Source organism: Dioscorea cayenensis, chromosome 4, assembly GCF_009730915.1.
Source record: "Dioscorea cayenensis subsp. rotundata cultivar TDr96_F1 chromosome 4, TDr96_F1_v2_PseudoChromosome.rev07_lg8_w22 25.fasta, whole genome shotgun sequence".
NCBI lineage: Eukaryota > Viridiplantae > Streptophyta > Magnoliopsida > Dioscoreales > Dioscoreaceae > Dioscorea > Dioscorea cayenensis.
The window spans coordinates 1,886,509-1,910,643 of record NC_052474.1 but is presented as its reverse complement, the minus strand read 5'-3'; the positions used below and the strand labels follow the sequence as shown (position 1 = coordinate 1,910,643).

Genomic DNA, 24,135 nt, shown 5'->3' with positions numbered 1-24,135 from the left:
AAATAAAAATTTAAAAATTTAAATTTTATTGAGTTTTTGGAGGAAAAAAAAAAAAAGATTTTTAAATCCGATGATGGCGTTGGGATTTTCAACGCGCGTAATCGCCGCCATCGTCGTCCTCTCTTGGGCCGCCGTGGCGGCGCCGTTGCCGGCGACGAAGGGTTTCAACGTGAAGACGCTCAGCTTCGACGAGGGTTATGCTCCGTTATTCGGCGATGGTAACCTCGTCCGCTCCTCCGATGGCCGCTCCGTTCGTCTCCATCTCAATCAATACTCCGGTGAGTCGTCTCTTTCTCTGGTTCTTCGTCTTGTCTCTCGCTCAATCCCGTCGACCGGATTGGTTTTTGATTGGTTTGGGATCGATCGCATGCAGGATCGGGGTTCATCTCATCGGATTTGTACCAGTACGGGCTGTTCAGCGCGTCGATCAAGCTGCCGTCCGATTACACCGCCGGCGTCGTCGTGGCGTTCTATGTGAGTCCTTGTCATCGCCGTCCCTTCGCTTCTCTCCATTCATTCATTGCTTGTGAACTGACCCTCTTGTCCTCTTGGGATGCTACCTTTCTTTTTCCTCTTTTTTAAAAAAAAATTTAATTTTGGGTTTTTTCGAAGGGTCCAAATCCCACGGCGTTTTATGGCAAGTTGTAGAGCTTGCAAAGTTCTCGGGCTTTTCTCACTATCTTAATTACTTTTTTCCTTTCCTTTTTTCTTGAAAATTTCAAATTAGGGCATTTAAAAATGCGATTTTTATATTGATAAAACTGAAATTAAAACCCCAAATTTGGTCCCAAATGATGCACAGACTTCCAATGGAGATATGTTTGAGAAGACTCACGATGAATTGGATTTGGAGTTTCTTGGGAACATCAAAGGGAAGGAGTGGAGATTGCAGACCAACGTTTATGGGAATGGAAGCACTAGTAGGGGCAGAGAAGAGCGTTATCTTCTCCCATTTGATCCCACTGCTGAAGCTCATCGCTATTCCATTCTCTGGACCTCTGACACCATCATGTAAGTAATTAACTTCTTCATCTTTGTTTGATTAATTACCATGTTCATTCAATGAATTTGTAGGTTTTTTTTTGCATGAATTTATTTGTTTTTGGTAAATTGGAGTTTTTATCCCAAAAAGGGATATATATGTTCTGATTGGGAATGATATAGAGATTAATAAATAAACCTCTTATTCCTGGATTTAGAGTGTTCACGAGAATACTTATTTATAGGAGCAAGTAAACATGCACTTTGTCAAATTGTAATAGTTTAATTAGTTCACTTAATTAATTTGAACTGGTACTGTTTGGATAGAATATTAATAGTGAATTAAGGATAACATTTAAGCTCGTATAGTTTATTCTATGTTTGCTATTAAACTAACTTTAAAGTTGTTGGCTGTTGTTTTTATTCGTAGCGAACTTTTATTCTTATATTATTGAAAAAAAAAATAATTAAAATGACTGTTCTCCTATATATATTATGTAGCATTACAAAATAAGCTTTTTAGACAAATAATGAGAGCCAAAGAAAAAGATAGTATATTGTCTTTTTATTTATCAATGAACATTCTCATCAAACTTCAATTTTACTCCATGACTATTTTTTTTTATTAATGTTAACCAGTGTCAAAATTGAATGGAAGAGCACTTAATTTTGTTTACTGTTTGGCATGTGTTAATTTGTAGCTGCATGGCTTGCAATGCTACCATGCATGCAACTCTTCTCTCACGTTACGTGCATTTTTCTCTCTCTCTGAGTCTCACTCTTGTCTTTAGATTCTACGTTGATGATACCCCAATAAGAGAAGTGAAGAGAAGTGAAGCTATGGGAGCTGATTACCCAACCAAGCCCATGATGCTTTATGCCACCATTTGGGATGGTTCATCCTGGGCCACATCCGGTGGCAAGTACAAAGTTAACTACAAATACTCACCTTTCATCTCTGAATTCTCCAGCCTAGTCCTCCAGGGCTGCCGTATGGACCCAATTCAACAACTCCCTGTCGATGAGCAATGTGCCGATGCAGAGGCTGAGCTTGCTGCTGCAGACTATTCGAGAATGACACCGGATAAACGTCAAGCTATGCGCAAATTTCGTGAACGCTACATGACTTATTCCTTCTGCTATGACACTCTAAGGTACCCTATCACATTCCCTGACTGTGACATTGTTCCAGCAGAGCAGCGTAGGTTCACAGAGACTGGTGATATCAAGAACATGCCTCGCCGCCGTCGATCCAAACATCGGAGCAAGTTCTTCTCTGGTTCTGTAGATTCTGAAAGACAAGCAGACATATGATCACTGATAAATTCTTGGTGAGTAGTACTTCATTACAGGATCAATTTGATAGGATGAAATTGAATTTCTACTACATTGTGATATGTTGTGCTTAGAGCTTCTCATCTCTTATTTTTTGGTCTGTTATTATTATTATTATTATTTGTGTTTATTATTGTTGTTGTTGTTGTTAATAATCAGTGTACAGGGAGTGGTGGTTTATAAGTTTAATTAATTATTATAGGTTTATATCTGTTACTATAAATAAAAGAAAAGGGGAGGTGGTGGTGTAGCAGTACTCTCATTAATGTTCTGATGGTTCTTGTTGAGTATGGGCAACTAACAAAACCATGTAAATGAGAAAACCAGTGATATGGATGGACCTAACACCTAACATTTTAGATTGGAAAAAAAGGGTAGTGTGGCATGATGCAAGTATTCAAGTTTGTTCCATCAATGATTATTAAAAAGAAAGATGGGTAAGGTGTGGGTCATTGTCTAATTATTTCAATGGTTTTCTATATTTGGGGAATTGTAGTGTAGACTTAGTGGGCAGTTTTTAGTATTATTGATTTGAAGTTTTAGTTGTTGCCAGCTATGACTTTCATCAAGGCTTATTAACCTTCTTGTTCTTGGGTTCTATCCAGGGTTGTAAACATTATGCCTTGTTTGTTTATATATATATATATATATATATACATTTATATATATATATATACATTTATATATATATATATATATATATGTTTACTCAGAACATAAAGTATGAAATTTTAAGTTGCATCTTATGTGTTCTTGCCTCTTTTTTTTTCCTTAATTTGGATTTTGATGATTGAAATTTGCCTAATCTTTTCCTCTTAATTAAGTCATGAATGGTGCTTAATTATTATGGCTTTCAGATAATATTACTATTTAAAGTCTTCTTCTGGTTTGTCAGGCCTTTTATTGGTGAATTATGACCCATGTAAAATCATAGCCACAGCTTTAACTGGGATCCCCAAGACCCTTCACTATTTATCTATACTGGCAATTTCTACCAAAAAAAAAATGACTCTTCAAGTGCCTGTTTATAGTAATTACATTATGATATTACAAACAACTGACAAAAAAAAGTACTAATAAATTTGTATATTAATGAAATATATATAATTAAGAAAAAAATCAAGTAAAAAAAGAACAGACAAGAGAAAATCTCCATCCGACTAGTTCTCAGTTCGAATCCGGGGCATAAAAATTTTTTTCCATTACAGCATTAAAAAGAATCATACAAAATTATAACCCATGATAATCCATCAATCCATCAAAAATGTAAACTGGTTAGAATTTTAAATTTAAAATATTATTGTACGAATATATAAATAGGATGGGTATAAATTGCTAACCTTCCTTAATGTTAGACTAAGATTTATCTCTCAAATCCCTGTAATTACAAAAAAATGATTTTTACCAACGATGTTTTATCTCTTAGGACCCTGCCATATGGAAAATCCAAATAAGTCCCTCAACCCTAACGGTCATATGACCGTTGCTCTTGTGGGACCCTGAAACAAATTCAAAAAAATCCTTATAAAACCAGCACGGCAAAGCCCCAATTCTTCATTCACTTCTCTTTTTCCTCATTTACAAACCCTAATCTTTTTCTCACCTTCTTCTCATCTCCGGCAATGGAGACTCCATCATCAATGAGAAGAGTCACCAGATCCCAAGCATCATCTCTCCCATCTCACAAGAAACAAGGAGATGCAGCAGCATCTAGGTCAAGAACCGGCTCAAAGGCTGAGCGATCTGTTCTCTCAGATATCACCAATGACTCACCGATCGTGGGGTTGGCGGTGGAGAAGACTCCATCATCGGCGTTGGTCAAAAGTCATGTCCTGTCCAAGAGGACGCCGGGATCCGGCGAGGCTTTACTCCGAGGGCAAGTGAAGAACTTATTGGAGAAGGTGGAAGAGGAAGTGGGCCGGGCTGGCAAAGAAAACCTCATCAGGAAACCGACCATTGTTTCTCCGCGCATTGGTAGGGTTCCCAGTCTCGCCGGCGCAGCTTCTAGCTCCGACCCCGGCCAACACGCCGCAAATCCAAAGCCTTTCCGATCTCAAAGAAGGGAAAGGATCAACAATAACAATCTCATCAGATTCTCATGAGGTATATATATATATATATATACATATGTTGTGTAGATTTATAAAATTTGAATTTTTAGGTTGTTTGGTTGATTTTCATGTTAAAAAAATAATAAAATGAATAATTTTTTTTTTTTTTTAATTCTGAAACTTAGGAGGTAGTGGAGATTATTAGAATGGAAGGAGAAGGAGAAGTAGAAGAGGAAGTGATAAAGAGGACATTACTGTTTGATTCACCAGGGAAATCAGAAGTGTCAGATGATGTATCTTCAACAGTGACATACCAAGAAAGCTTGGAGAAGTCATCCTTATCATTATCATTGTCATCATCATCTCAAGAAGATGATGATAACTCTTCTGTTTGGTCACTCCAGGTTAATGTGAGTGGAAGCATTGAAGAAGATGAAGATGGGGAAGTGGATGATGAGCCTCTTTGCAAGAGTTGTGCCAAGAGCTGATGAAGATGACAGTGAGTGAAGAAGAGAATAAGAGGATGCCGGAATTTGCGGGGAAGCACACGAGGTTCGTCTACAACAGCGATGGTGAGATTGAAGGAGAGGAGTTGGTTGTGGCCGAGAAGAAGTTATTCTCACCGAATGTTGTGGTGTTGAAAGGCCTGCCTGTGCCTCAAGGGAAGCATCTGCGCTTCCAAGAAGAGGAAAACTGAAAAACTTTTGTTCCTTTGTGTTTTTGATGAAGACATCGTATCTTGATGTGAGGGTGCATGCCTGTCTATTTTCATTCATTCAGACATTATTATTGTTTGAGCAATATTTTATCAAAAGAATCTCTCCATTAAAAGATCTCCTTCAATAAATGCTTAGCCTGTTATAGCTTTCTTTACAAAGAGACAGGAAAGATAACAACATCCATGATGATGATATGCAATTTTTTTTTCCTCTATAACTGGGAAACTGTACAATATATACTGTGATGTTGATCCAAAATCCGTAAAGAAAACAATCAATCTCTCACACACACTCTCTCTCTCTCTATAAGGGCCTCCACTCAGATTTGGCTGCAGTAGTAGCAGAAGAAGGAGAAGATGAAGACGGGAGTCTCACGAGAGCTGGCTGTGGTTGCGGGGCGGTAAGAGCATAAGTCAGCCTTGACGATGAGCTTTCAATGAGACCTGCCACTCCAGCAGCAGCAGACTGGGCGTTTGAAGGGAGGAAAAGGTCATGCTTCTGATCTTTATAGGCACTCCATACCTATCAAGGAAAGATTAATAAGTTGGTCAGATACGGATGAACTTGCTAATTTATTGTAAAAAAGAGAGAAATAAGTACAGATAAATATGAGGATTTTGTGGGCTCACATCAGAAGAATTCAAAATGTCACGAACTTTAGCACAATGAGCACCGTCCGTTGCAAATGCATGCAAGACCTGAGCGAAAAAATTATTCTGACGTTAGCCTAACAGTCAATTTACTTATATAGTATCATTTTGTCCACCATATTATTCAAGTTTGTGCATACTGGTTGGGATCTCAATATGGCAGAAAAACTATCTAAAAGCCGAAGAGAAATGGCAAACCTCTACAGCAAGAACTCGGCCTATGGAAGCTTCAGATTCGTTCCACTTCATTTGTGCGCATAGCCCATGCCTTCCTCCAGCACGCCAATCAAGTAGGCCAAGGAGGACTTCAACAAGCCCAACCCTATAAAAATCATAATAATAAGTAAATTAAATGGGTGTGCATCACATCTCTAATCAAGAACTGATCACAAAACTGTTGACAAACACAAATATGAAGCAGCTTACTTCAATCCCTGGGCAACAAGTGCATCTCTAGCTCGATTCCCAGCAACTACAACACGTTTCAATGTCTCCAATGCTAGAATACTACCACCTTGCCATCCGATTGCTTTCATGAGCAAAGGTACCACCTGGAAAAATAGACAGACCACAATGTAATCAAGAACTAAATCTTATTTGGAACTATAAAGGGAAAATTGTGGAAATTATTTTTTATTACTTCCGTAGTTCCTGTGTCTCTAAAAGGTTGGACAGTAAAACTGTTTGGCAAACAAGCAATGCACTCACCAAATCTTAAAACTATCCAAGGGTTCAGCATCATATTATGTTGGTAACTAATTCTTCCTACCAAAAGTAGTTTAGGAGCTTCTTCACATATATACCTGAGGAGTCCCTGCACTTGTCGCTGCCATGGCTTCAGCACAAGTTGTACTAGATGCAAGTTGGTGCAAAACTCGCAAGCAACTCAGGCGCACACGTTCCTGGAAGGTCTGTCCACTGGCCTCCGCTTTTGTGTTCTCAGATTCATCATATTCATCAGAACGGGCATGGCTCCCAGATTTCGACTCTCCAGCTGCCATTGTTTCCCTCCGTCCTTCATAGGCCATGGCAGCAACAAGCTTCGGAACATATCCAAGATATCCCACATGATCTGCGAGTGCAGGATGTACCCGCAACAAGGACACAAGTGCAGCAGACAGTAGCAAAGGAAGCTCGGAATCAGCCGTGTGTGTATCATAATGAGTTGCAGCAATGGATGAAACATACTGATCCAACAGTCCTTCCAAGAATCTCTTTGGATTTCTTAGAGGGAACTTGGGGTCCTTCAAGAATAACCTGACATAAATTCCCCCAACCTGCACAATATTTGCAGTTAGAACTCTAGCCAAAGTTGTAACAGCTTTAAATACTTAGAATTGACCCAAACTCAAGAAACCTGTGGTTCATCTCGCATCACATGTTGCCCAGATGCCTGCTCCGGTATATCCCAATCAACAACACGGCTTTTCATCTGCTCCTGATAGAGGTCTGATGCCATGGTAGATAACTGTGCAGAGAGAGAAGCTGCCATGGCTGGGGTCCATACAAGCTCTGGTGTTTCAGTTGTCTGTTCAAGTGACGTGACAACAGCTTCACCTGGCCCATCTCTGATAGCAGAGACCAAGCCATCTGGTAAAAACCTTGCAAGCGTAATTGCTACTCTGGGTCCGTGCATTGGTTGTGACACAAGCTTTCCTAATAATGAGGCAGCTGCTGCTCTTTGTTGCAAAGGGATTTCTTCTGCATAGTGCAGGTTATATCAAGTGATATACTTGGAAAATTTTCTCAAACAATTGAAATATTAATTGAAAAGGCAATCAGTATATCCAAAAGTAAATTTTGATTTGAATAGGAAAATAACCAAGTGAAACTTTGGCTTAGTGCAAAAGGTTCTTGCAAGCACAGGCTGAAAAAAGTCATGAACAAGCCAAGGAACCCCTGCTCATCCTACAAATAAAATTTTATTGTTGGCACTTTGTAAACTAACACCACCGATGGCATTTAAGGAGTGAAAAACCACTGCCTAAGAAGTTATAAATTCTATGAATTTTTATTTGTTGTGGTTGTGGTTGCACCTTGTCGGTTTGGGATGATTCCAACTACATGCGAGGTATTAGGAAAAGAAACCCACATACAGGAGTGAGATTTACCTTGCAGTGGTAGAATAAGTTCAAGAATGTACACAACACCACCATGCTTAGCAGCAGCCCATGCAAGCTCAGGTGTTCCTGCCAAGGAATATAGAACAGCAAGAGCTCCTTCTCTGCATATAGGATTGCTGTGAAGCATTTGCAATAGAAGAATTAGGTTGGCCCTTTCTGCAACCATAGCTTCTAAGCAAGGAGCGTATACTGTCAGAAGGGAGAGCACAATTAGACATGTTTTAGGAATATTATTGTCATTAAGAGCAGCTACAGTCAAGCACTCAAAAAGAGGCACAAGCTGTTCCTTGGTAGAAAAAACTGAGGCCAGGCCAGGGTTACTGGTCAGTAGATTCTGCAACAAAGCAAAACATGAAAAATAAAAAATTTGGAATAAAAAATTTGGAACGTGAAGGAATAGGATAAGTGCACCGAGTTGGATGACATACCTGAAGAGAAGTCAAGCTAACTTGAAGGTTATTAAGCATCTCAAAATCCTCCTTTGTTATTTCCTCTCCATTAGAGTCCAAATAATCATCATCATTTTCCTTGGAACTCATTCCATTAGCAGTACCATTTTGGAATTCAGATGAATCATCCGGAATCTCATGCTGTTTGATTTTCTTCTTGAATTCAGGGCCAGAAGAGCTCAAATGATGCACTAGATCAGATATGAACTTGAGGAGTGCAACACAAAATGCCTCCGGTTCACTTATCTCAAAATCAGGTTGGTTATTGTAAACTCTCAAGTACACATTACCGACATGGAGTTCTTTAGATAATGCTTCATACATGAATGAATGTGATTCTGTAAGATCATATGACCCATCAGGGCCTTGGCTGACCCGCTGTTTATCTACAAATTTTAGTAGTTCTGCTCGGGTTGATGAATTCCAGATGATCTGTATTCAGAATAATCAACAAATTAGTATCAAAGTCAACAATATAAGAAGAGGAGTAACTATAGAAGAGGTAATATAGGAAGTACTCGACCCAACTTAAACTTATTTAAAAGAGTAATGGTTTCTCCAAGTAATGGAGAACAAATATTGTACAAAGGCAAATGCAAGTGGTATGAGCCTCTTACATAACGCTTGTCCGCAACTTGCTTCTCCTTCAAATCTGAAAAAACCACAACCAGGATTGCTGTTGTTTTTCCTGATTTAACCGTAACAAATTTTTGTGCCACAAAGATTACATGTCTAATTGCCAAAACAGAGTTCATTCTAATTGCCAGTTCAAGTTCAATTTTATTTTGGGTAGATTAGGCAATATCAGAAATTCTCGAGTATCACTTCAAACAAGAAAAATGTAAAATATCAAAACAGTAAATTATTAAAGAAGCAGATAGGCACCAAGGAACTACAATGTTATACCTCTGGAGATTCCAAATTTGAGTTCAGATTTGATAAGAGATCCTTTGGCACTTGATCATTGAGCATCTTAGCAAGCTTAGGAGTAAGCAATGCTTTGAGTGCATTCACAGCTTCATGGTTTTGAGGTGTTGAAATTCCATCACCAGAAAACCCATAGAGCCTTGAAAGAGCCTGTGTTGCTCGGACAGCATGCAGATTTTTTGCAATCTGCACCCTAGCACCAACACCATGTGCTTCATTCACATCATTCTCCTCTGCAGTAGAATCATATTGAAGCAATAAAGGCAACAGGTACCTAAGACAGCAAAGAATTAGTCTCCATAAGTTTCAGGACAGTTGACCAGCCAAACTATACATAGTCAAAGGCATCACCACCACAGAAAAAAAAAAAGATGCATTTGCATCAGGTTCACAGAAATTCGGAAAGAAAAAATGACATCAATGAATTTCTCCTCCATCTTTACGCTGAAAAACATGAAGACTCTGTGAAATCAACATAAGTACGGAATGAATGCAATTACTTCCAGGGAGACACAGAAGGTCATACTATCTTGATTATTTCCAACCAATTAAGAACCTTAGATCATTAATAGAACTTCCTGTCAATTTATAATTTTTACTATGTCCAGGGTGTTATTGTGAAAGGTGGAAATAGGATTCAGGGTTATATAAATTTCATGGAAGTAGAAGTCTGACCTACAAATAAATGTGAGGACACACAGGAAATGAAGAAAAAAAAAATTAATTGCCTACCATAACAATCCAGCTCGCAGTAAAGCATCCTGTAATTCAGCTGAAACACAAACATGAGCTGCAGTCTGAAGAGCAGCATCAACAGCTGAAGGGGCAAGCTCCAGTTCCGTACAGTGGACGATGTCATCTATAAGACCCCCGAATTTGAGAATCTCAGTTCTTGCAGTGTCAAATTGACTTAAGACTGAAAATGTCCGCATGACATTGGTAACAATGACCGCAGATGGCTCATTTGCCGGGGTTGTAGGCTGAACTACACACATACAGCGGGAGAGAAGTGTCGCCAAGAGTGGTATTCCATCATCTCTTATGAGCTCTTCACCATTTAATGAAGATGATGCACACCTGACACAAATAACACACTCAAACATCAAAATATAAATCCCTACAAACAAAAAAGAAAAGGCCAACAGAAAAGAACGATAAGGAAGAGCTAGAGAACAGCTACTTACGTTAGCCAAATTAGCTCTGATGCAGCAATGAGAAGAGCTACTCTGTCAGATGACAGAAAATTGTTGTCATCCTTATCCACTGTGACTGCATTAAGCAACATTGGATATCCAGCATATTTGAAAGGTTCCAAGACATCACCGTATCGCCTATACAAAATACATTGTGATTTCAATAAAAGCAACAACCTCCAAACTTGCGGGCCTTGTAATCCTTGCATAGTTGCCTGCAAGTACAGAAACCAATGTTCTTGTCAGATTCTTTTGCATATATAATAAAATAAAAGGTCAATTTGCATCATGTCAATTTTGCCATGTCAGGTTCGCATTTATCTATAAAGTAGTGATTGAAAAAGACCTTTTTTCCACTAAATCCAATTTCAAGAAACTTATCAAGGTATGCACAAACATATACAGATGGATGATGCCATAGTTTTCATGCACATAACTTTTAGATAGGGTAGTGGGCTCTTGTACACATATGCCCATAACAATTATAAAACTTGTCTCAGCTATTTTCTTCCTAATTTAGGAGAGTATGCTACAAAATGGTTAGTAGTTTTCCAATATCTCAATGCAAAAGTCCAGAATTATCATTTGTGGTTGACTGTACATAACAAAAGTAATCATTCATTTAACAAAAACATGACATTTGTAAATGATGAGCAGTACTGCAAAAAAATTATAGCCAAGAACCTCATTTATTAAAATTCTCTCTCTATTTTTCACAAGTAAAATCTTGATCTTGCTGAAGACAGGATCCTTACAAGAACATGTCAAGCTGTTGCAGCATATATTATCTGTATGCAAAAATAATACCTGCAATCTTTCATAAGCCTTCTGTACAGCAACAAACTTCTCTCTCCCTTCAGGATTCTTGTCAGGGTGATATTTAATGGCCAACTTCCGGTACTGGCGCTTCAGTTTTTCTTCATCGATGCTCAGAACCTTTTTGTTTGCACTATGATTATCACCATCAGACTGTAAGGTTTGCCCGTTGCCAGCATTTTCACCGGTCACAATGTCATCCAGAGATATCTCAAGTATCTTGCAAGCTTCTTCTTCAGAAAGATCCATTGGACGACGAGTCAACTCTTCACGCCACATTGCCAACAAAGACTGCAAGAATTCTACATGTTCAACAATGGGCCAATTTGAAAACCTTATCTCATCACATAAGTTTCGGAGGTAGTAGCGATGACACCACATTTCATCTTTTAACTCAGGATATGTTACAGGAGGCATAGGTGCATAATCATATAGGGAATGGCAGTGTTGAGATAACTTCTGTGGAAAATCACCAAGATGCTGCAGAACCTGAGATAAATGAAAGAGCCAATTTATACTATATGCAATTTGTTTAATGTTCACATAGCATACTTAGATTAAAAATGCACGCAGCAAAACCCTTTAAGTTAAGTACCTGGCGAATCAGATGTTCTGCTCGCATCTTATGTGTCCAGATGATCTCTGGAGTATCAGAGTCAGAAACCATGGCGGCAGCAAATGCAGTAGGCCCACTTCTCTCCAGCACATATAACAAAGATTCTGGGAGAAGTCCACCAAGTACACTACGTTTTGCCAAAGGCAAGGACGAAGAAACAGCAGCTTCTTCACCACCATGAAATGCTTGATGGACGTGTGTCACAGAGAAGAGATGTGCAATTGAAAGAAGATTCGAACCAGGATATGCCAGTGCAAAGTAAAATGCTCCTGTACTATATAGTCGAATCATTGCTTTAGGATTTCGAGTTACAATAGCTTTCAGCAATGAAGCAGCATTTTCAACAATGCCCGGCTCTCCAGTCAATATGGCCTGTCATCCCCACCATAAACATAGGCATCAGCAAAAGACAGTACGCACATAGTTTTGTGCATCAGTCAGAGGTTTATTCTTAGAAAATTACTATATCACCAAGAAAGAATTTTTAAATGCCTACAAGCAAATTAGACTTGGACAAAGTTGAATAAATTTTTTATGCTCCACTGCTTTAAATGGAAACAATATTAATGTTCCCAAGTTTTTGGTATCAATTTTAGGTTATCATCAAGAATTGCAGAAGCATTACATGAAATTATCTTAGCAAGGTAAAGTACTTTCTAATATGTAACAGGACATCTAACACTCTCAGAGCTTGACTCAGAATAAGCATTGTAAACAGACCTCACATGAAAAATTTGCATTCAAATTTAGGAATAAATATCAAGGGTTCAGAATCAACCTGAGCAACATGCGGAAGACACCGAGTACTGGATAAAATTCGTTTTACTCTTGGTGTTGGGGTAACAATCTCACCAGCATCATCAAGATCAGAATGTGCAGCGACCATGCTGTGTAATAAGGAAAGCGCATTCTCTCCAACCTGAATACAAAACAAAATAATAGTTTGGATTTTTTAAATAATCCAGACCAGAGGGAAATGGAAAAATAAATATAACCAACAAAGATTTACGATTGATAATAAATCAGGACAGTCAGGAAAAAAAATCATACAATTTGAGTCACTTGACAGGTATCAACTAGATTGAAGAGTAGACATAGAGTACCTTACAAACACCACAAGTTCCACACCCAAAAAAAAAGGTTGAATAAGAAGTAAACCAATAAAGGAGCTCAAGGAAAACTATAATCAAAATTCTTTAGCAAAAATGAATGGCATATATTGATAATTTACATGCATACACACTTACAATGCAAAAAATTCAAAGCAATCTACATTTCAACAGGAAGAAAAACATTTCTTAACCTTTAAAAATTCAATTTAGTACAGACCGTAGATTTGTAGAAGGCTAATAGATTTGTAGAGGGTAACTATATACTTCATATTCCAAAAGGATACCTGAACCGGGGTGAGAACAGGAACACGAATTGCGAGTGCCCATCGTAGTTCACGGATATCACGCAATCGTTTCCAGTCAGACATACCAGAAGCCCAGCACCTGGTAGTCCAATCGATGGCCTTCTTTGACCAAAATCTTCTTATTGCATCCTTCTCAAGTGGCCCAACTTGTGTGCCATCATTGTCAATGAACATCCATTCTTTCAGTGGTTCCATGAATGCAGTAGCAGCAATCAAATTAGATTGCAAAGGAATAGAAGTTCGTTCGGAAGCTTCATGAGCGACAGTCAGAAGATCAACAGCCAAAACACACCCTCCAACTAAAACACAAGCTTCCACATTTGAAATGACTTTCATTAAGGCCTGCACAATTAGAAATTCTTCTCATTAAGTTTATCACCAATGGTAGAATATGTAACTAAATTTTTGACAAAAGAAAGGAACATTCAAATATAACATCAAAAGAGCATTCCAATCATAAGTTCCCTTTTAGAAAGAAGGCATGATTTTATCAATAAATGAGCACAAGACACAAAACTTGATATGTAATTAGAACTTTAAAAAGTCAGCCCTGTGATGATGTTATGTGCCAAAAATAATAACAACTAAAATTCAAAAAGAAAAAAAAAGTCAGCTCATATGGTCTTGAATCCAAAAGCTTCTTCCAAACAGTTATCATGAGAAACACATTTATTCAACAAGACAAAAGCACTAAATTGTTCTCACACACACACACACACACACACACAAAGAAAAATCCAAATCCAAAAAGGCTCAAAATTAGTGCAACTCTCGGCATAACCAGACTATAGAATTCTCTAATGTGATTTATATAATATCCATGCCTAATATATCTGTCAACCAGCATTCTGCTAATGTAAATTCAAGAAAACTCCCAATAGCTGTTATTTAAAAATGTAGCAATGATTTAGCAAGTAACCAAGTAGTAACAGTTTTAGGTTTTAAAAATAACCTTCAAGGATTCTTAGGTTCATGGGACTACCTTTAGTAGGAGAAGCAACCGGTGTCTCAAAGCCCGATCATCTGTCCTGTCCAATAAAACTGTAATGTGAGCTGTACCATCAAAAGGCCCAATAACTTTATAGTGCTGCTCATACACGATTGCCATTGCTCTAGCACAAAGTTCTCTGACTGAAGAACCTCCACCTCCCCCAAAACCATCTAATCTTCCCATATCACACCAGTCATCAGATGAACCCAATTCATCAGGAATAGCACCATCAACAGTAAGCCCAGTGTCTGCATCACATAAGAAACGATGATATAATGCTCTGAAGAATGCTGGTGGATCACGCAGTGGAAAATCCTGTGCCCGAAAATTACTACTACTCTCAAGCAACAAACGAAGATAATATTGGCCCACACAGACTTCTTTTGAAAGACTAGGGTAGCTAACTGAAAATTCTACATAGTTCCAAGATATCTGTGGTGCATTTTCTTGCCCTGGCTTCACCCCAACCATTGACCCACGAGGGACTATATCTTCTGATCTTTCTTTCTCAACATCTAATTTATGAACTTCTGCTTGCAAAGCCTCTCTAAGTTCTTGCCTAGTGCGTTCATTCCATATTAAGTCTGCTCGATTATGATCTAGACCAAATGCTTTCCAAAATTCGTACCAGTTGCACAGTAACCGACCTGAGCCCACAGGAGTGTTCTCCACAACAATCTGTGCTGGTGTAGGGAGGTCAGGATTCAGAGGTCCAGTTAAGTTGTCAGAATCAACTGGATCAGAAGCATTCGAATCTGATAGAGGCGTGATATTGGTTTGAGCAAAGTTTACCGAAGGATTTGTAGCTGAAGATGAACTATGCACACCTGCTGCAGAACATGATTCATTCATTGGGTTTGCACTTGGAACAGACGGAGAGACAGCATATTGTCCAAAATTTGAGTCTTGGGAGGATCTCTGCTGGTTTTCATTTCCTACAGAAGCACCATGGCCAATTTGTCTTGCCAAATCCCCATTCTCAACATTGTTAATTTGAGGAATCACTTGCTCTTGAGATGTTATGCCCTTACATAAGCGGCCCTTCCTCTGCTGGAGAATGCGACGCCTTCTCCTGGTTGAAGGTGCGTCTTCATTAAATTGGTTTTGTGAATCTTCCTGTGTAGCATCAGATCTTGTATGCAAATAAGCAACGAGACCAGGAGGTAGAACTCTTGACAACAAATCAAGAGCAGGTTGATAAGAATCTGCCCAGAGAGCTACAAGCTGCCGACTAACATCACGCCGCTCACCAGCAGGAAGAAAAAAGGCATGCAACAGGTGCCTCAATAGGGCGCCATCTCTCAAAGCAGCATCTCTCATGGACTCAGCTGCAATTGCGTCCTCCTCAGCAATGGTTCGCATGATGACAGCTACTGTCTCTCTTACACTTTCAGCAGGATGCCCAAACAATGCAAATAGCCGGCGCCGTAAGCCGGCCACTTGGCGAAGCAACTCGACAAAAGTAGTATGCTGAGTAGTTTCACCATGGGATTCACAAAGCATAGCTTCAAGAACTTCAACAACTGACATTGATAACAATGGTGATACCGATGAAGGCCTCAATCTATTGACAAGGACGGTAACATAATTTGGGTGACCAAATAGCACAGACTTCGTATGCATGTAAGTAGCATGTTGCTCTCCTCTTAAATTCATCAGCGCACCAGTATCACCAGGACCACCACCAATAAGCATAGCTATAAATCCAGCTACCTCTGATGCCACACCATCAGACCCATTTCTGAGAAGCCCCATTACTCTACCAACAGCAGCAGGAAAAGCCATCACATGTGAAGCTGCATTTCTTGACACCAGCAACCTACGTAGACATGCAGTGAAGCCCATCAGTGTTGCAGCTGCCTTAGGTGATGGTGCAGGAGGTGGTGGAGCCTCAGGCGGCAGATTAGGCGTTACAGGAAGCATTGAGATCACGGCCATAAGCACAACCTCTGGCACATCAACGTTAGGAGGCACTCCACCATAAGGTACACAAGCATTGAACTCCCTAATTCTACGCCACAACTTTGCTCTTGGACCAGGGACTGAGGCACCTTCAGCTACAGCATCTTTTGCAGCAGCAGCCAAGTGTTTCAAATGCATGGATGAACTTTCAATATCAGAGACAGGATGCTGTTGACCAGGAGGAGATTGCTGTATCAGTAGCAAGGCTCTTCCACAGGGAGGGTCTATGCGGTGACCAGGCATAGTCAGCCTAGGTAACACAGGAACAGGACACTGGCCCTAACAGGAAACACAAAAAAGATTCAATCCCAAGCAACAGGAATACAGAAAAGCAACAAGTCAACATCAAAAAAGATACCTCTGTTTGCAAAACATCACGAACTGCTGCAAGCAGGCTATCACGAGATGTGCTCGCATACACCTGTCATTGGAACCATGAATAAAATTAGGCCATTTTTTCACCCCTAATCGCATCATGAAATAGCAAATACTCACATGAATAGGGCAACCATCATTGAATTCAATGGCAAACATCTGTGGTTCTTCTGCAAACCTGACAAGAGAACTTACTACTGACAATGGGCGGACAATAACAGCCTGTGCAAAGTCACAAGAAGTTGCAATCAGAACTTGACAGGCATTCTTCATTTAAAGAATATAAAGACTACAGACATGAGTGTGGAGTAAAACACTGAATTTAATTAAATACATCTTTGAAATTTCAGTAAAAGAAAACAAGGCTAGGGGGTTGCCATCCATGGCAAAGTAAGGAGGAGGGAAAAGATGATTTCGAATAGCAGTGGAAAGAAAAGAAGATACAATCGCAAGAGAGAGGACATACTAAAATAGCAAATTGAGGTAGACTAGCAATAAAATTCAAGAATGAGAACCATTTTGCTAGATATTGAGTTAAAACTAAATAAAGAGATAAAATTACCATAAAAATTCAATCATACATGAGACCTACTGTACACAAGAATGAAGAAACAAAAGCATAAGATCTCCCAACAAACATGGGTACCTCATAGTTTTCCGGTCTCCGTTCAACAAGTGAAACCTTTGTGAGAATGAGTTGACGGGAAACAGAATCACCTTGATCTCCCAGTCCACCCTTAGGTCCAATCCCCAAACTTAAGCTTTCAATGTATGCGGTTCCATGAGCAGCAGAACGTAATCTAGTAACCGACCATTCGCCATAGGGGGTTTCTTCGGCTCCAACTGCCTCCTTGGCTGCAAATTACAATGAACTACTGAAGAAATTAAGCTACAGTACCACAGAAAGAGGCAAAAAAACATTGAAGCATGCAACAGATTCACAAAGGAACAAATCAGAAGGTAAGATATCGCTTTGACAAGAGAAGAAGTTAGCCAGTTTCTCCAATTATATTTCCTAAACTTACCCCTTTTCTTTAGAAAATCAGCTGCTGTCATTGATTGAGAGCTGTCGACAGATAAAAGTAATCCCACTGTAGACTTTGCAGTTTTGGTCTGTATATAGAATCAAAGAATATCACAAACGAAAAATTAAAAGGAAGGAAACATGTAGGTAGTAAAAAAGTAATATAACCATGCAGAACAAGAAGATCAACTATTTTTCAACTAACATTGGCATAAAAATAACAAAGATAAGACAAGGAAACGACATACCAAATACGATATAATTGTTGTGTTAGAAGCTCCAGAGGCAGCTAAAAAAGCTTTGGATTTTCTTCCATATAGGGGGCAAAGAACAAAACCCCCAGATTCACTGCTTCTTTTACCGAAATTGTCTGCCAAAAGTATGACTGCAGGTGAATTCATGTCCCTGAAATCCAAACACCACCTTGGCTCTCCAGAATTTGCTTCAAGAAGCTCAACACCAACAGATGTAACCTTCAACCTCTGCAGAAAAATGGAGTTCAAAATTATGCTAAAGTGCTAATAGCTAAATAACAGAAAAGACATATATAAACAAAAGTATATCCCCTGAGCCTGTGAAAAGGTTAAGCAACAGATTATATTGGCCAGAAATGTCAGATACCTAAAAGTTAAAACTACTAAATCACACTCCTTCAGGTCACCTGTAAATGAATCAATGATAATAAACCATTAAAAAATGCAGTGTTAACAAAGAAGCTTCAGTGTAATTTACGCTCATGGAGCAAATTATATGCATTGAACTTTAAGGGGTCACTAAAAAATTCCACTGAAAGAATACAATGTGGCATGGCAGAGCAATACCAAAGAAATGAAATAACTTGTGTTCTCGCATATGCAGCACTCCGGATGCATATTGCTATCATTTTGTATGAAATGAGGCAACAGCTGCTTCAACATGACTAAGCAACTATTTCTTCAAAACAATCCTTTTCTTTTCACACTAGGACTGCTACTGTTACTGCTACTGCTACTGCTACTGAATAGATGTCTATCAAGATTTAAATTTCAACAATAATAATTAGCAGAAGAACTTACATAGGGAACCCACTCTGCAGTCCTCCTACGGAGATGAAGCACCGGGAACTCCGCAACCGGTCCCAACTTTCCGCCCCGCAACCGGTGCAACTCCGTTAAGATGCTCACCCGAAACCTGGAGGAAAACCTAATATGCTTAAACTTTCCGCGCGCATCCGTCCTCAAGCTAAGCGTGAACTCCTGCGACCCAGGGTCATCCCCGCGCCCCAGCACCGGCGCAGCCTCCTCAAACCCATCGGCAACATCATAGGAATTCGTGACCGCCAAGGTGTTCGGATCCAAAGTGATGATCGCCGCACTAGAGATGCAAAGAATCCGCTTGTACCGCCCTCGCCACGAGTGCTTGACGACAAGATACCGCGCGAGGTACTCAGGCTCCTCAGGTGGAGCAGTGGAGGCAGAATTGGAAGACGATGAGGGGTTGGGAGAGGGTTCAGGAGGAGAAGGGCGGGGATCGGCAGCGTGGCGGGAGACGAAGTCCATGGGAGGAGGAGGAGCGAGAGACGCTAGAAGCTGCGGTCGCCGGCGATCATTACGGTTCTGGAAGAGGGTAAAGAGGTGCCCAAAGGCCGGGGGCGCCTCGGAGCGGGACTGATTCGCCCCCAGCGCTCCCGATCTGGGCGCCGGGATCTAGGACTCTCGCTAGGGTTCTTGATCGGAAATCGAAAGGGAAAGCGCCGTGGAGCTCGCCGGCGATCAAATCGAAAACTAGGGTTTAGAAATCCCCTGTTGATCTTCAAGAGTTCGCGGCGATCAAAGGCCGTGTTTTTGGGGAGTCGTCGTCGAGGGTGGGAGTTTTTAGTGGACGATGGGAAGAGACGATGGACGGCTGAGATCGTCTCTGAGGATTCAATCGGGACGATCTTGCGAGCGAAATTGCCCTTTTATATTTTAATACTGATAATAATAATGATGATGATTTTTTTTATATATATTCAATTATTTTATATAAGATGAAATATTTTTGAGTTTTTTTATTTTATTAAAAAATAAATAACTTTTCACATGTAGGGTTGATTTACAGGGAAAATCTCAACATTGGTTGATTGGTTTACTATGAAAGCATTTTTGTTGTGAATTAAGTTACATTTTCTTTATTTTTTTGGTGTTTTGCTGCATTTGGACTTACGGCCATATTGATCATAAGTCCAAATATTTGGCTGTAAGTCCAAATGATGTATTTTTTTTATAAAAGTTACTCTTTCGCTCACAAGATTTTGATCTTCTCCATCCTCACGATTGTGCTCACAGGATACCCTCTCCTAAGCAAAGATGTATTTAATATTTTGGTAGGCATTTTTAGGAAAGGTGGTGTTTTTATTTTTTTTATTCTTAAATTAAAAAAGATATTTTTAAAATATTTAAATACTACCAACAGCCTTTGGATCAATTGGTATTGGATTCCTTGAGTAGGTGTTCGTTTCGGAGAGGACCCGAGATCGAACCTCATGTCCTACTCAATTTGAGGGCACGTGGATCGGCGTTGAGTCTTGTTTCCCACACGTGCACGTCCCTGGGTTTTGGTACTTATCGCCTTTCTCAAAAAAATATATATATATATATATAAATGGAAAAAAATCATCTAGGTAAGTCCCTATATTTGAAATATAGGGACGTTTTAAATCTAAGTCGTTGGATCATCATCCAATGGTTCATTATCTATATAGACACTGTACACCTTTTTACTATTTATGATCAATGTATAACACTGTAGAACGCGGTTTTTACTGTTCATAATGATAAGAGCCGTCAGATTACCATCCGATAGCTATTATGGACATCCCTAGATTTGAAATCTATGGACGTCCCTAGATGATGGGTCCTCTATTTAAATACTATATATATAAATTGACATTGGGCTTATACCCATGGGCCAGAAATGGATTGGTTGTGGAATAATTTATTTTGGGTTGTGTGTTGTTTTCGGTTATAGCTATTCTCAAGTCATTGGATAAAAGAAAATAATATTATTATTTTTGAAAAGTATGAAAAACTATGTAGAAATCTTTCATGATATTAAGAGTTATTTTTTAATAATAAATACAAATTAGAAAATATGAATTTGAGAATGTCTTTGTAAACCTGTCTAAACAGCTTGTCATTAAACATCTGGTTGGGTTGGGATAATATTTACCATTTAAAAAAATATATTTTTTTATCTCATATTCAAAAAAATAAATAAATAAATAAAAATTTAACTATTAATGATAAAAGTGGCTATACAACCATTTGATCCATGAAAATAATAAAAACAAGAAATAATGTCCTAAAATACCATGGTGGAATGATGACAACCAATATCTCAACCATCAACATATTTTGTTTGTTAGTGATAATGGCAAATTTTTTATATATTTAATTATATTTTTATTTGGAAAATAAAAAAATAGTATAATTGTAAGTGGGTACCCTTGCACACTCAAGCAGATAGTGGACCTTGTTGAGTTGGCAACCTTAAAATTAGAGTAGGTATTCCTATAATATGAGGCTAGCCTAAGAATTAGAACGTATACATTATTATTATTATTATTATTATTATTATTATTATTATTATTATTATTTATTATTATTATTATTTTACACTATAATACAAGCGCATTTTATTTAAGAATAAATTAGGGTCGTACACATATAAAGAGCATAGCTCAACACCTATTTACCCTCACTTTGCATAGACATAAGATTCGATCTTGGTTCCTGTCAAAATAAATGCCCGACATAAAGAATTTGGTACTAATTGACCCAAAAATTGTTGGTTATACATTTATAATGTACATAGGTAAGAGGATTAGAACTAATAAACATATAATATAAGTGGATAGCTAGCGTTTTTGAGTTAATAAAACTTATATCCTCTTCCTAATATTTTGAAAAAGATAGAGCTTGATTCAAATTATGTAGACTTACAATCTTAATTGATAGTAGATAATTATAAATAAGTAATGATCAATATTTTCTCTCCAACATCTTACCCACCAATTTATTATATACTAACTCCTGTTTCTTTTTTTATTTTTTTTTATTTTTTTACTTTTACAACCTCTTTACCACTAAACTATTATGGGCTCAGTCTCATTTATCTCTCTTAACTTATAGAGAAAAAAAACATTATTAATGAAATTTTGTAGCAAATATAAAACTAAAAAAACATGCACTAACAAAAGAAAAAAAATCCTAAATAAACTATATAGAGCAAGAATAATAACCAGAGGAGTATTTATAAATAAATAAATGCAAAAAGGAAAAGAAATAAGATAAAATAGAGAATTCTTTATTGTTATAAAAATTTAAAACGTGTTTTCACACTAGAAAAAAGGTAATTTTTTTCTTTTTATTAAATGAGGGTCGAATCAATTTCCTCGTCCATTTTATATATATATATATATATATATATATAATGTGTAATAAGTGTAAACAAAAAATAATAGTAAAGTAAAGAATTTATTAATTATTGCAAATGTAAAAAAATATCCAAATCAAATTATAAACGTCCCAAGTACATCATTTTTTCTCAAAAATAAAAAAATAATATCCGATTTGAATGCTGAAAGAACAAAACAAAAATAAGTAATGATTTGAATGCCGAAAGTAATATCATCCCACTAATGTCTTACACAAAATATAGTCATATCAAGGCCAAATTGGGGTGTGAAATGATATTAGTGTGTGACTTTATGGATATTTCATTTGAAGATGGCATGTATATGAGATATGGTTTATTTATAATTTTCTTCTAACTTTTAACACATTTGACTAATTGTCTTGCTAAGTGGTTTAAACACTAAAGACAAAAGCACATAAGTAGACATCTAAAACTATTGTCTTTCATTTCCATGATTCACATTTGGCTTGAGGTCATTGAAATACAATTCATTTTTCAAATTATCTATTTACTATGTTTTATTTTTTTAAAAATAAAAAGACCAAATTATTTGTACCGTATTTATCCATTGGGTCAGAAAATAAAATATTAACTCTCTGGTTATAACAAAAATAAGTTGGTACTGTTATGAGTCAAATTCAACTAATAAATCAAAACTAGAAAACCAATGCAAGGCAAGAGAATAACATTTTGATATGTACTAGCTAGCATTTATTTCGTTCATTTATGGCCTGTCCACAAATGAGACTTTTAAACTTCTAGATTGAGAGATTATTCACCAATCAATAAGTAAACCCTGTTTTAGAGATGCTTGATTTCTTTCTTTCTTTGTTTTTTCTTCTTTCAAATAATGAATCGTATATTAGAAAGTATAATTTTAGTCTAGGCACCAGCTTTATGTTAGTTAAAACCATAACTTTCACCAACCTATTTGCTTTAAACTATTAGCTTGCAAAGCCATTGGCTGCTGTGGTTTTTTGTGGTGACTTGTAGAAAGTTAGTATTAGCAGGCTGGTTTAGCACACCATTCCGCTCTATAAACTGAGAAGAATTAAGCTCATTTGTAACACACAACTTAAGAGTGAGAGTGTGAGAAAAAAATTAGGAAGAGAAAAACAGGAAGAATGGGAGTAATAAAAATTTTTTTTGATAGTTTTTATTTCTCTTTGTATTACTGGTTTTCTCCTTATTATTAGAAAGTTTGCAACTCTTAAAATTTTTTCACTTAGTAAATTTTTCTATTTTTGTCCTAATTATTTAGGGGTTTTTTGAGTAATATTTTTGTGTATATCTACTTATTTATGGGTGTGTGTATATCTACTTATTTATGCTCTGTGAATGCCACTATAAGTTGATCCTCCACATCATAAAGTAAATTATATTATTATTCACATTTTGAAAGACTGATTACTGCTCTTGCAACAATTTCTAATAGAAGTAATGACGACAAAATATAAGATTGAAAAATTCAGTAAGAGTAATTTCTCACTGTGGAAGCTGAAAATAAAAGTAATAGTGAGAAATGACGACTACTTGGCAACCATCACCAAAAGGCCAACTGAGGTCAAAGATAACAAGTAGAATGAGATGGATAAGAATGCCATTACCAATCTTCATCTAGCACTTGCTGATGAAGTTCTATCAAACATAGCAAAGGAGAAAACGACAAAGGAGATCTAGGATCACATCACTAAGTTGTACGAGTTCAAGTCACTCCACAACAAGATTTTCTTTAAGATAAGACTCTATACTTTGCATATAGCGGAATCTACTTCAGTGACAGAGCACATGAACACTCTATTTTCCAAACTCACATCATTGGGACATACAATAAAGTCAGATGAACGTGCGGAAATTCTACTCCAAAGTCTACCAGATTTCATATGATCAACTCGTCATCAACTTAACAAATGTCCCCACAAACAGTCTAGTCTTTGACAACATTATAGTCTGCTGTTTTGGAGGAAGAGAGTCGCCACAAGAATAAAGAAGGCAAGTTAGCAAGTTCGCAACAAGTGGAGGCCTTGACGGTGACGAGAGTAAAACCAACAGAACATGGATCCAGTGGG

The 24,135-nt window shown here is 37.8% G+C and overlaps 2 protein-coding genes and 1 pseudogene across 3 annotated transcripts; 2 read left to right on the top strand and 1 right to left on the bottom strand.

The window, feature by feature from the left end:
- On the top strand, window positions 1–2,587 carry LOC120259005 (probable xyloglucan endotransglucosylase/hydrolase protein 30). Its single transcript, XM_039266521.1, has 4 exons — window positions 1–278; window positions 374–474; window positions 803–1,011; window positions 1,773–2,587. The coding sequence occupies exons 1-4, from the start codon at window positions 71–73 to the stop codon at window positions 2,293–2,295; spliced, it is 1,041 nt and encodes a 346-aa protein (XP_039122455.1). The 5' UTR covers window positions 1–70; the 3' UTR covers window positions 2,296–2,587.
- A 487-nt stretch (window positions 2,588–3,074) lies between these two features.
- LOC120259006 lies at window positions 3,075–5,095 on the top strand (annotated as a pseudogene).
- Window positions 5,096–5,269: 174 nt separating this feature from the next.
- Window positions 5,270–19,519, bottom strand: LOC120259002 (dnaJ homolog subfamily C GRV2). Of its 2 annotated transcripts, none has more exons than XM_039266518.1 (22): window positions 18,685–19,519; window positions 17,878–18,111; window positions 17,631–17,718; window positions 17,252–17,460; window positions 16,726–16,827; window positions 16,589–16,651; window positions 14,260–16,509; window positions 13,257–13,619; window positions 12,639–12,779; window positions 11,840–12,232; window positions 11,236–11,733; window positions 10,420–10,643; window positions 9,968–10,312; window positions 9,215–9,509; window positions 8,288–8,740; window positions 7,848–8,193; window positions 7,094–7,437; window positions 6,540–7,013; window positions 6,163–6,287; window positions 5,935–6,058; window positions 5,716–5,784; window positions 5,270–5,608 (listed from the first exon to the last, which is right to left on the bottom strand). In XM_039266518.1, the coding sequence occupies exons 1-22, from the start codon at window positions 19,165–19,167 to the stop codon at window positions 5,390–5,392; spliced, it is 7,842 nt and encodes a 2,613-aa protein (XP_039122452.1). In that variant the 5' UTR covers window positions 19,168–19,519; the 3' UTR covers window positions 5,270–5,389. The 2 variants fall into 2 exon arrangements, with proteins under 2 accessions (XP_039122452.1, XP_039122453.1); XM_039266519.1 differs by having other exon boundaries at window positions 14,260–16,503.
- Between the last annotated feature and the right edge of the window lie 4,616 nt (window positions 19,520–24,135).

Excerpts from the sequence above, each read along its gene's own strand:
- LOC120259002 (XM_039266518.1), bottom strand. The coding sequence starts at position 19,167 with ATGGACTTCGTCTCCCGCCACGCTGCCGATCCCCGCCCTTCTCCTCCT. Across the intron at positions 17,719-17,877 it reads CAACAATTATATCGTATTTG|ACCAAAACTGCAAAGTCTAC; the intron begins GTATGTCGTTTC and ends TTCTATATACAG. Across the intron at positions 7,438-7,847 it reads ACTTATTCTACCACTGCAAG|AAGAAATCCCTTTGCAACAA; the intron begins GTAAATCTCACT and ends TGCACTATGCAG.
- LOC120259005 (XM_039266521.1), top strand. The coding sequence starts at position 71 with ATGATGGCGTTGGGATTTTCAACGCGCGTAATCGCCGCCATCGTCGTC. Across the intron at positions 475-802 it reads GCGTCGTCGTGGCGTTCTAT|ACTTCCAATGGAGATATGTT; the intron begins GTGAGTCCTTGT and ends AATGATGCACAG. Across the intron at positions 1,012-1,772 it reads TGGACCTCTGACACCATCAT|ATTCTACGTTGATGATACCC; the intron begins GTAAGTAATTAA and ends TCTTGTCTTTAG.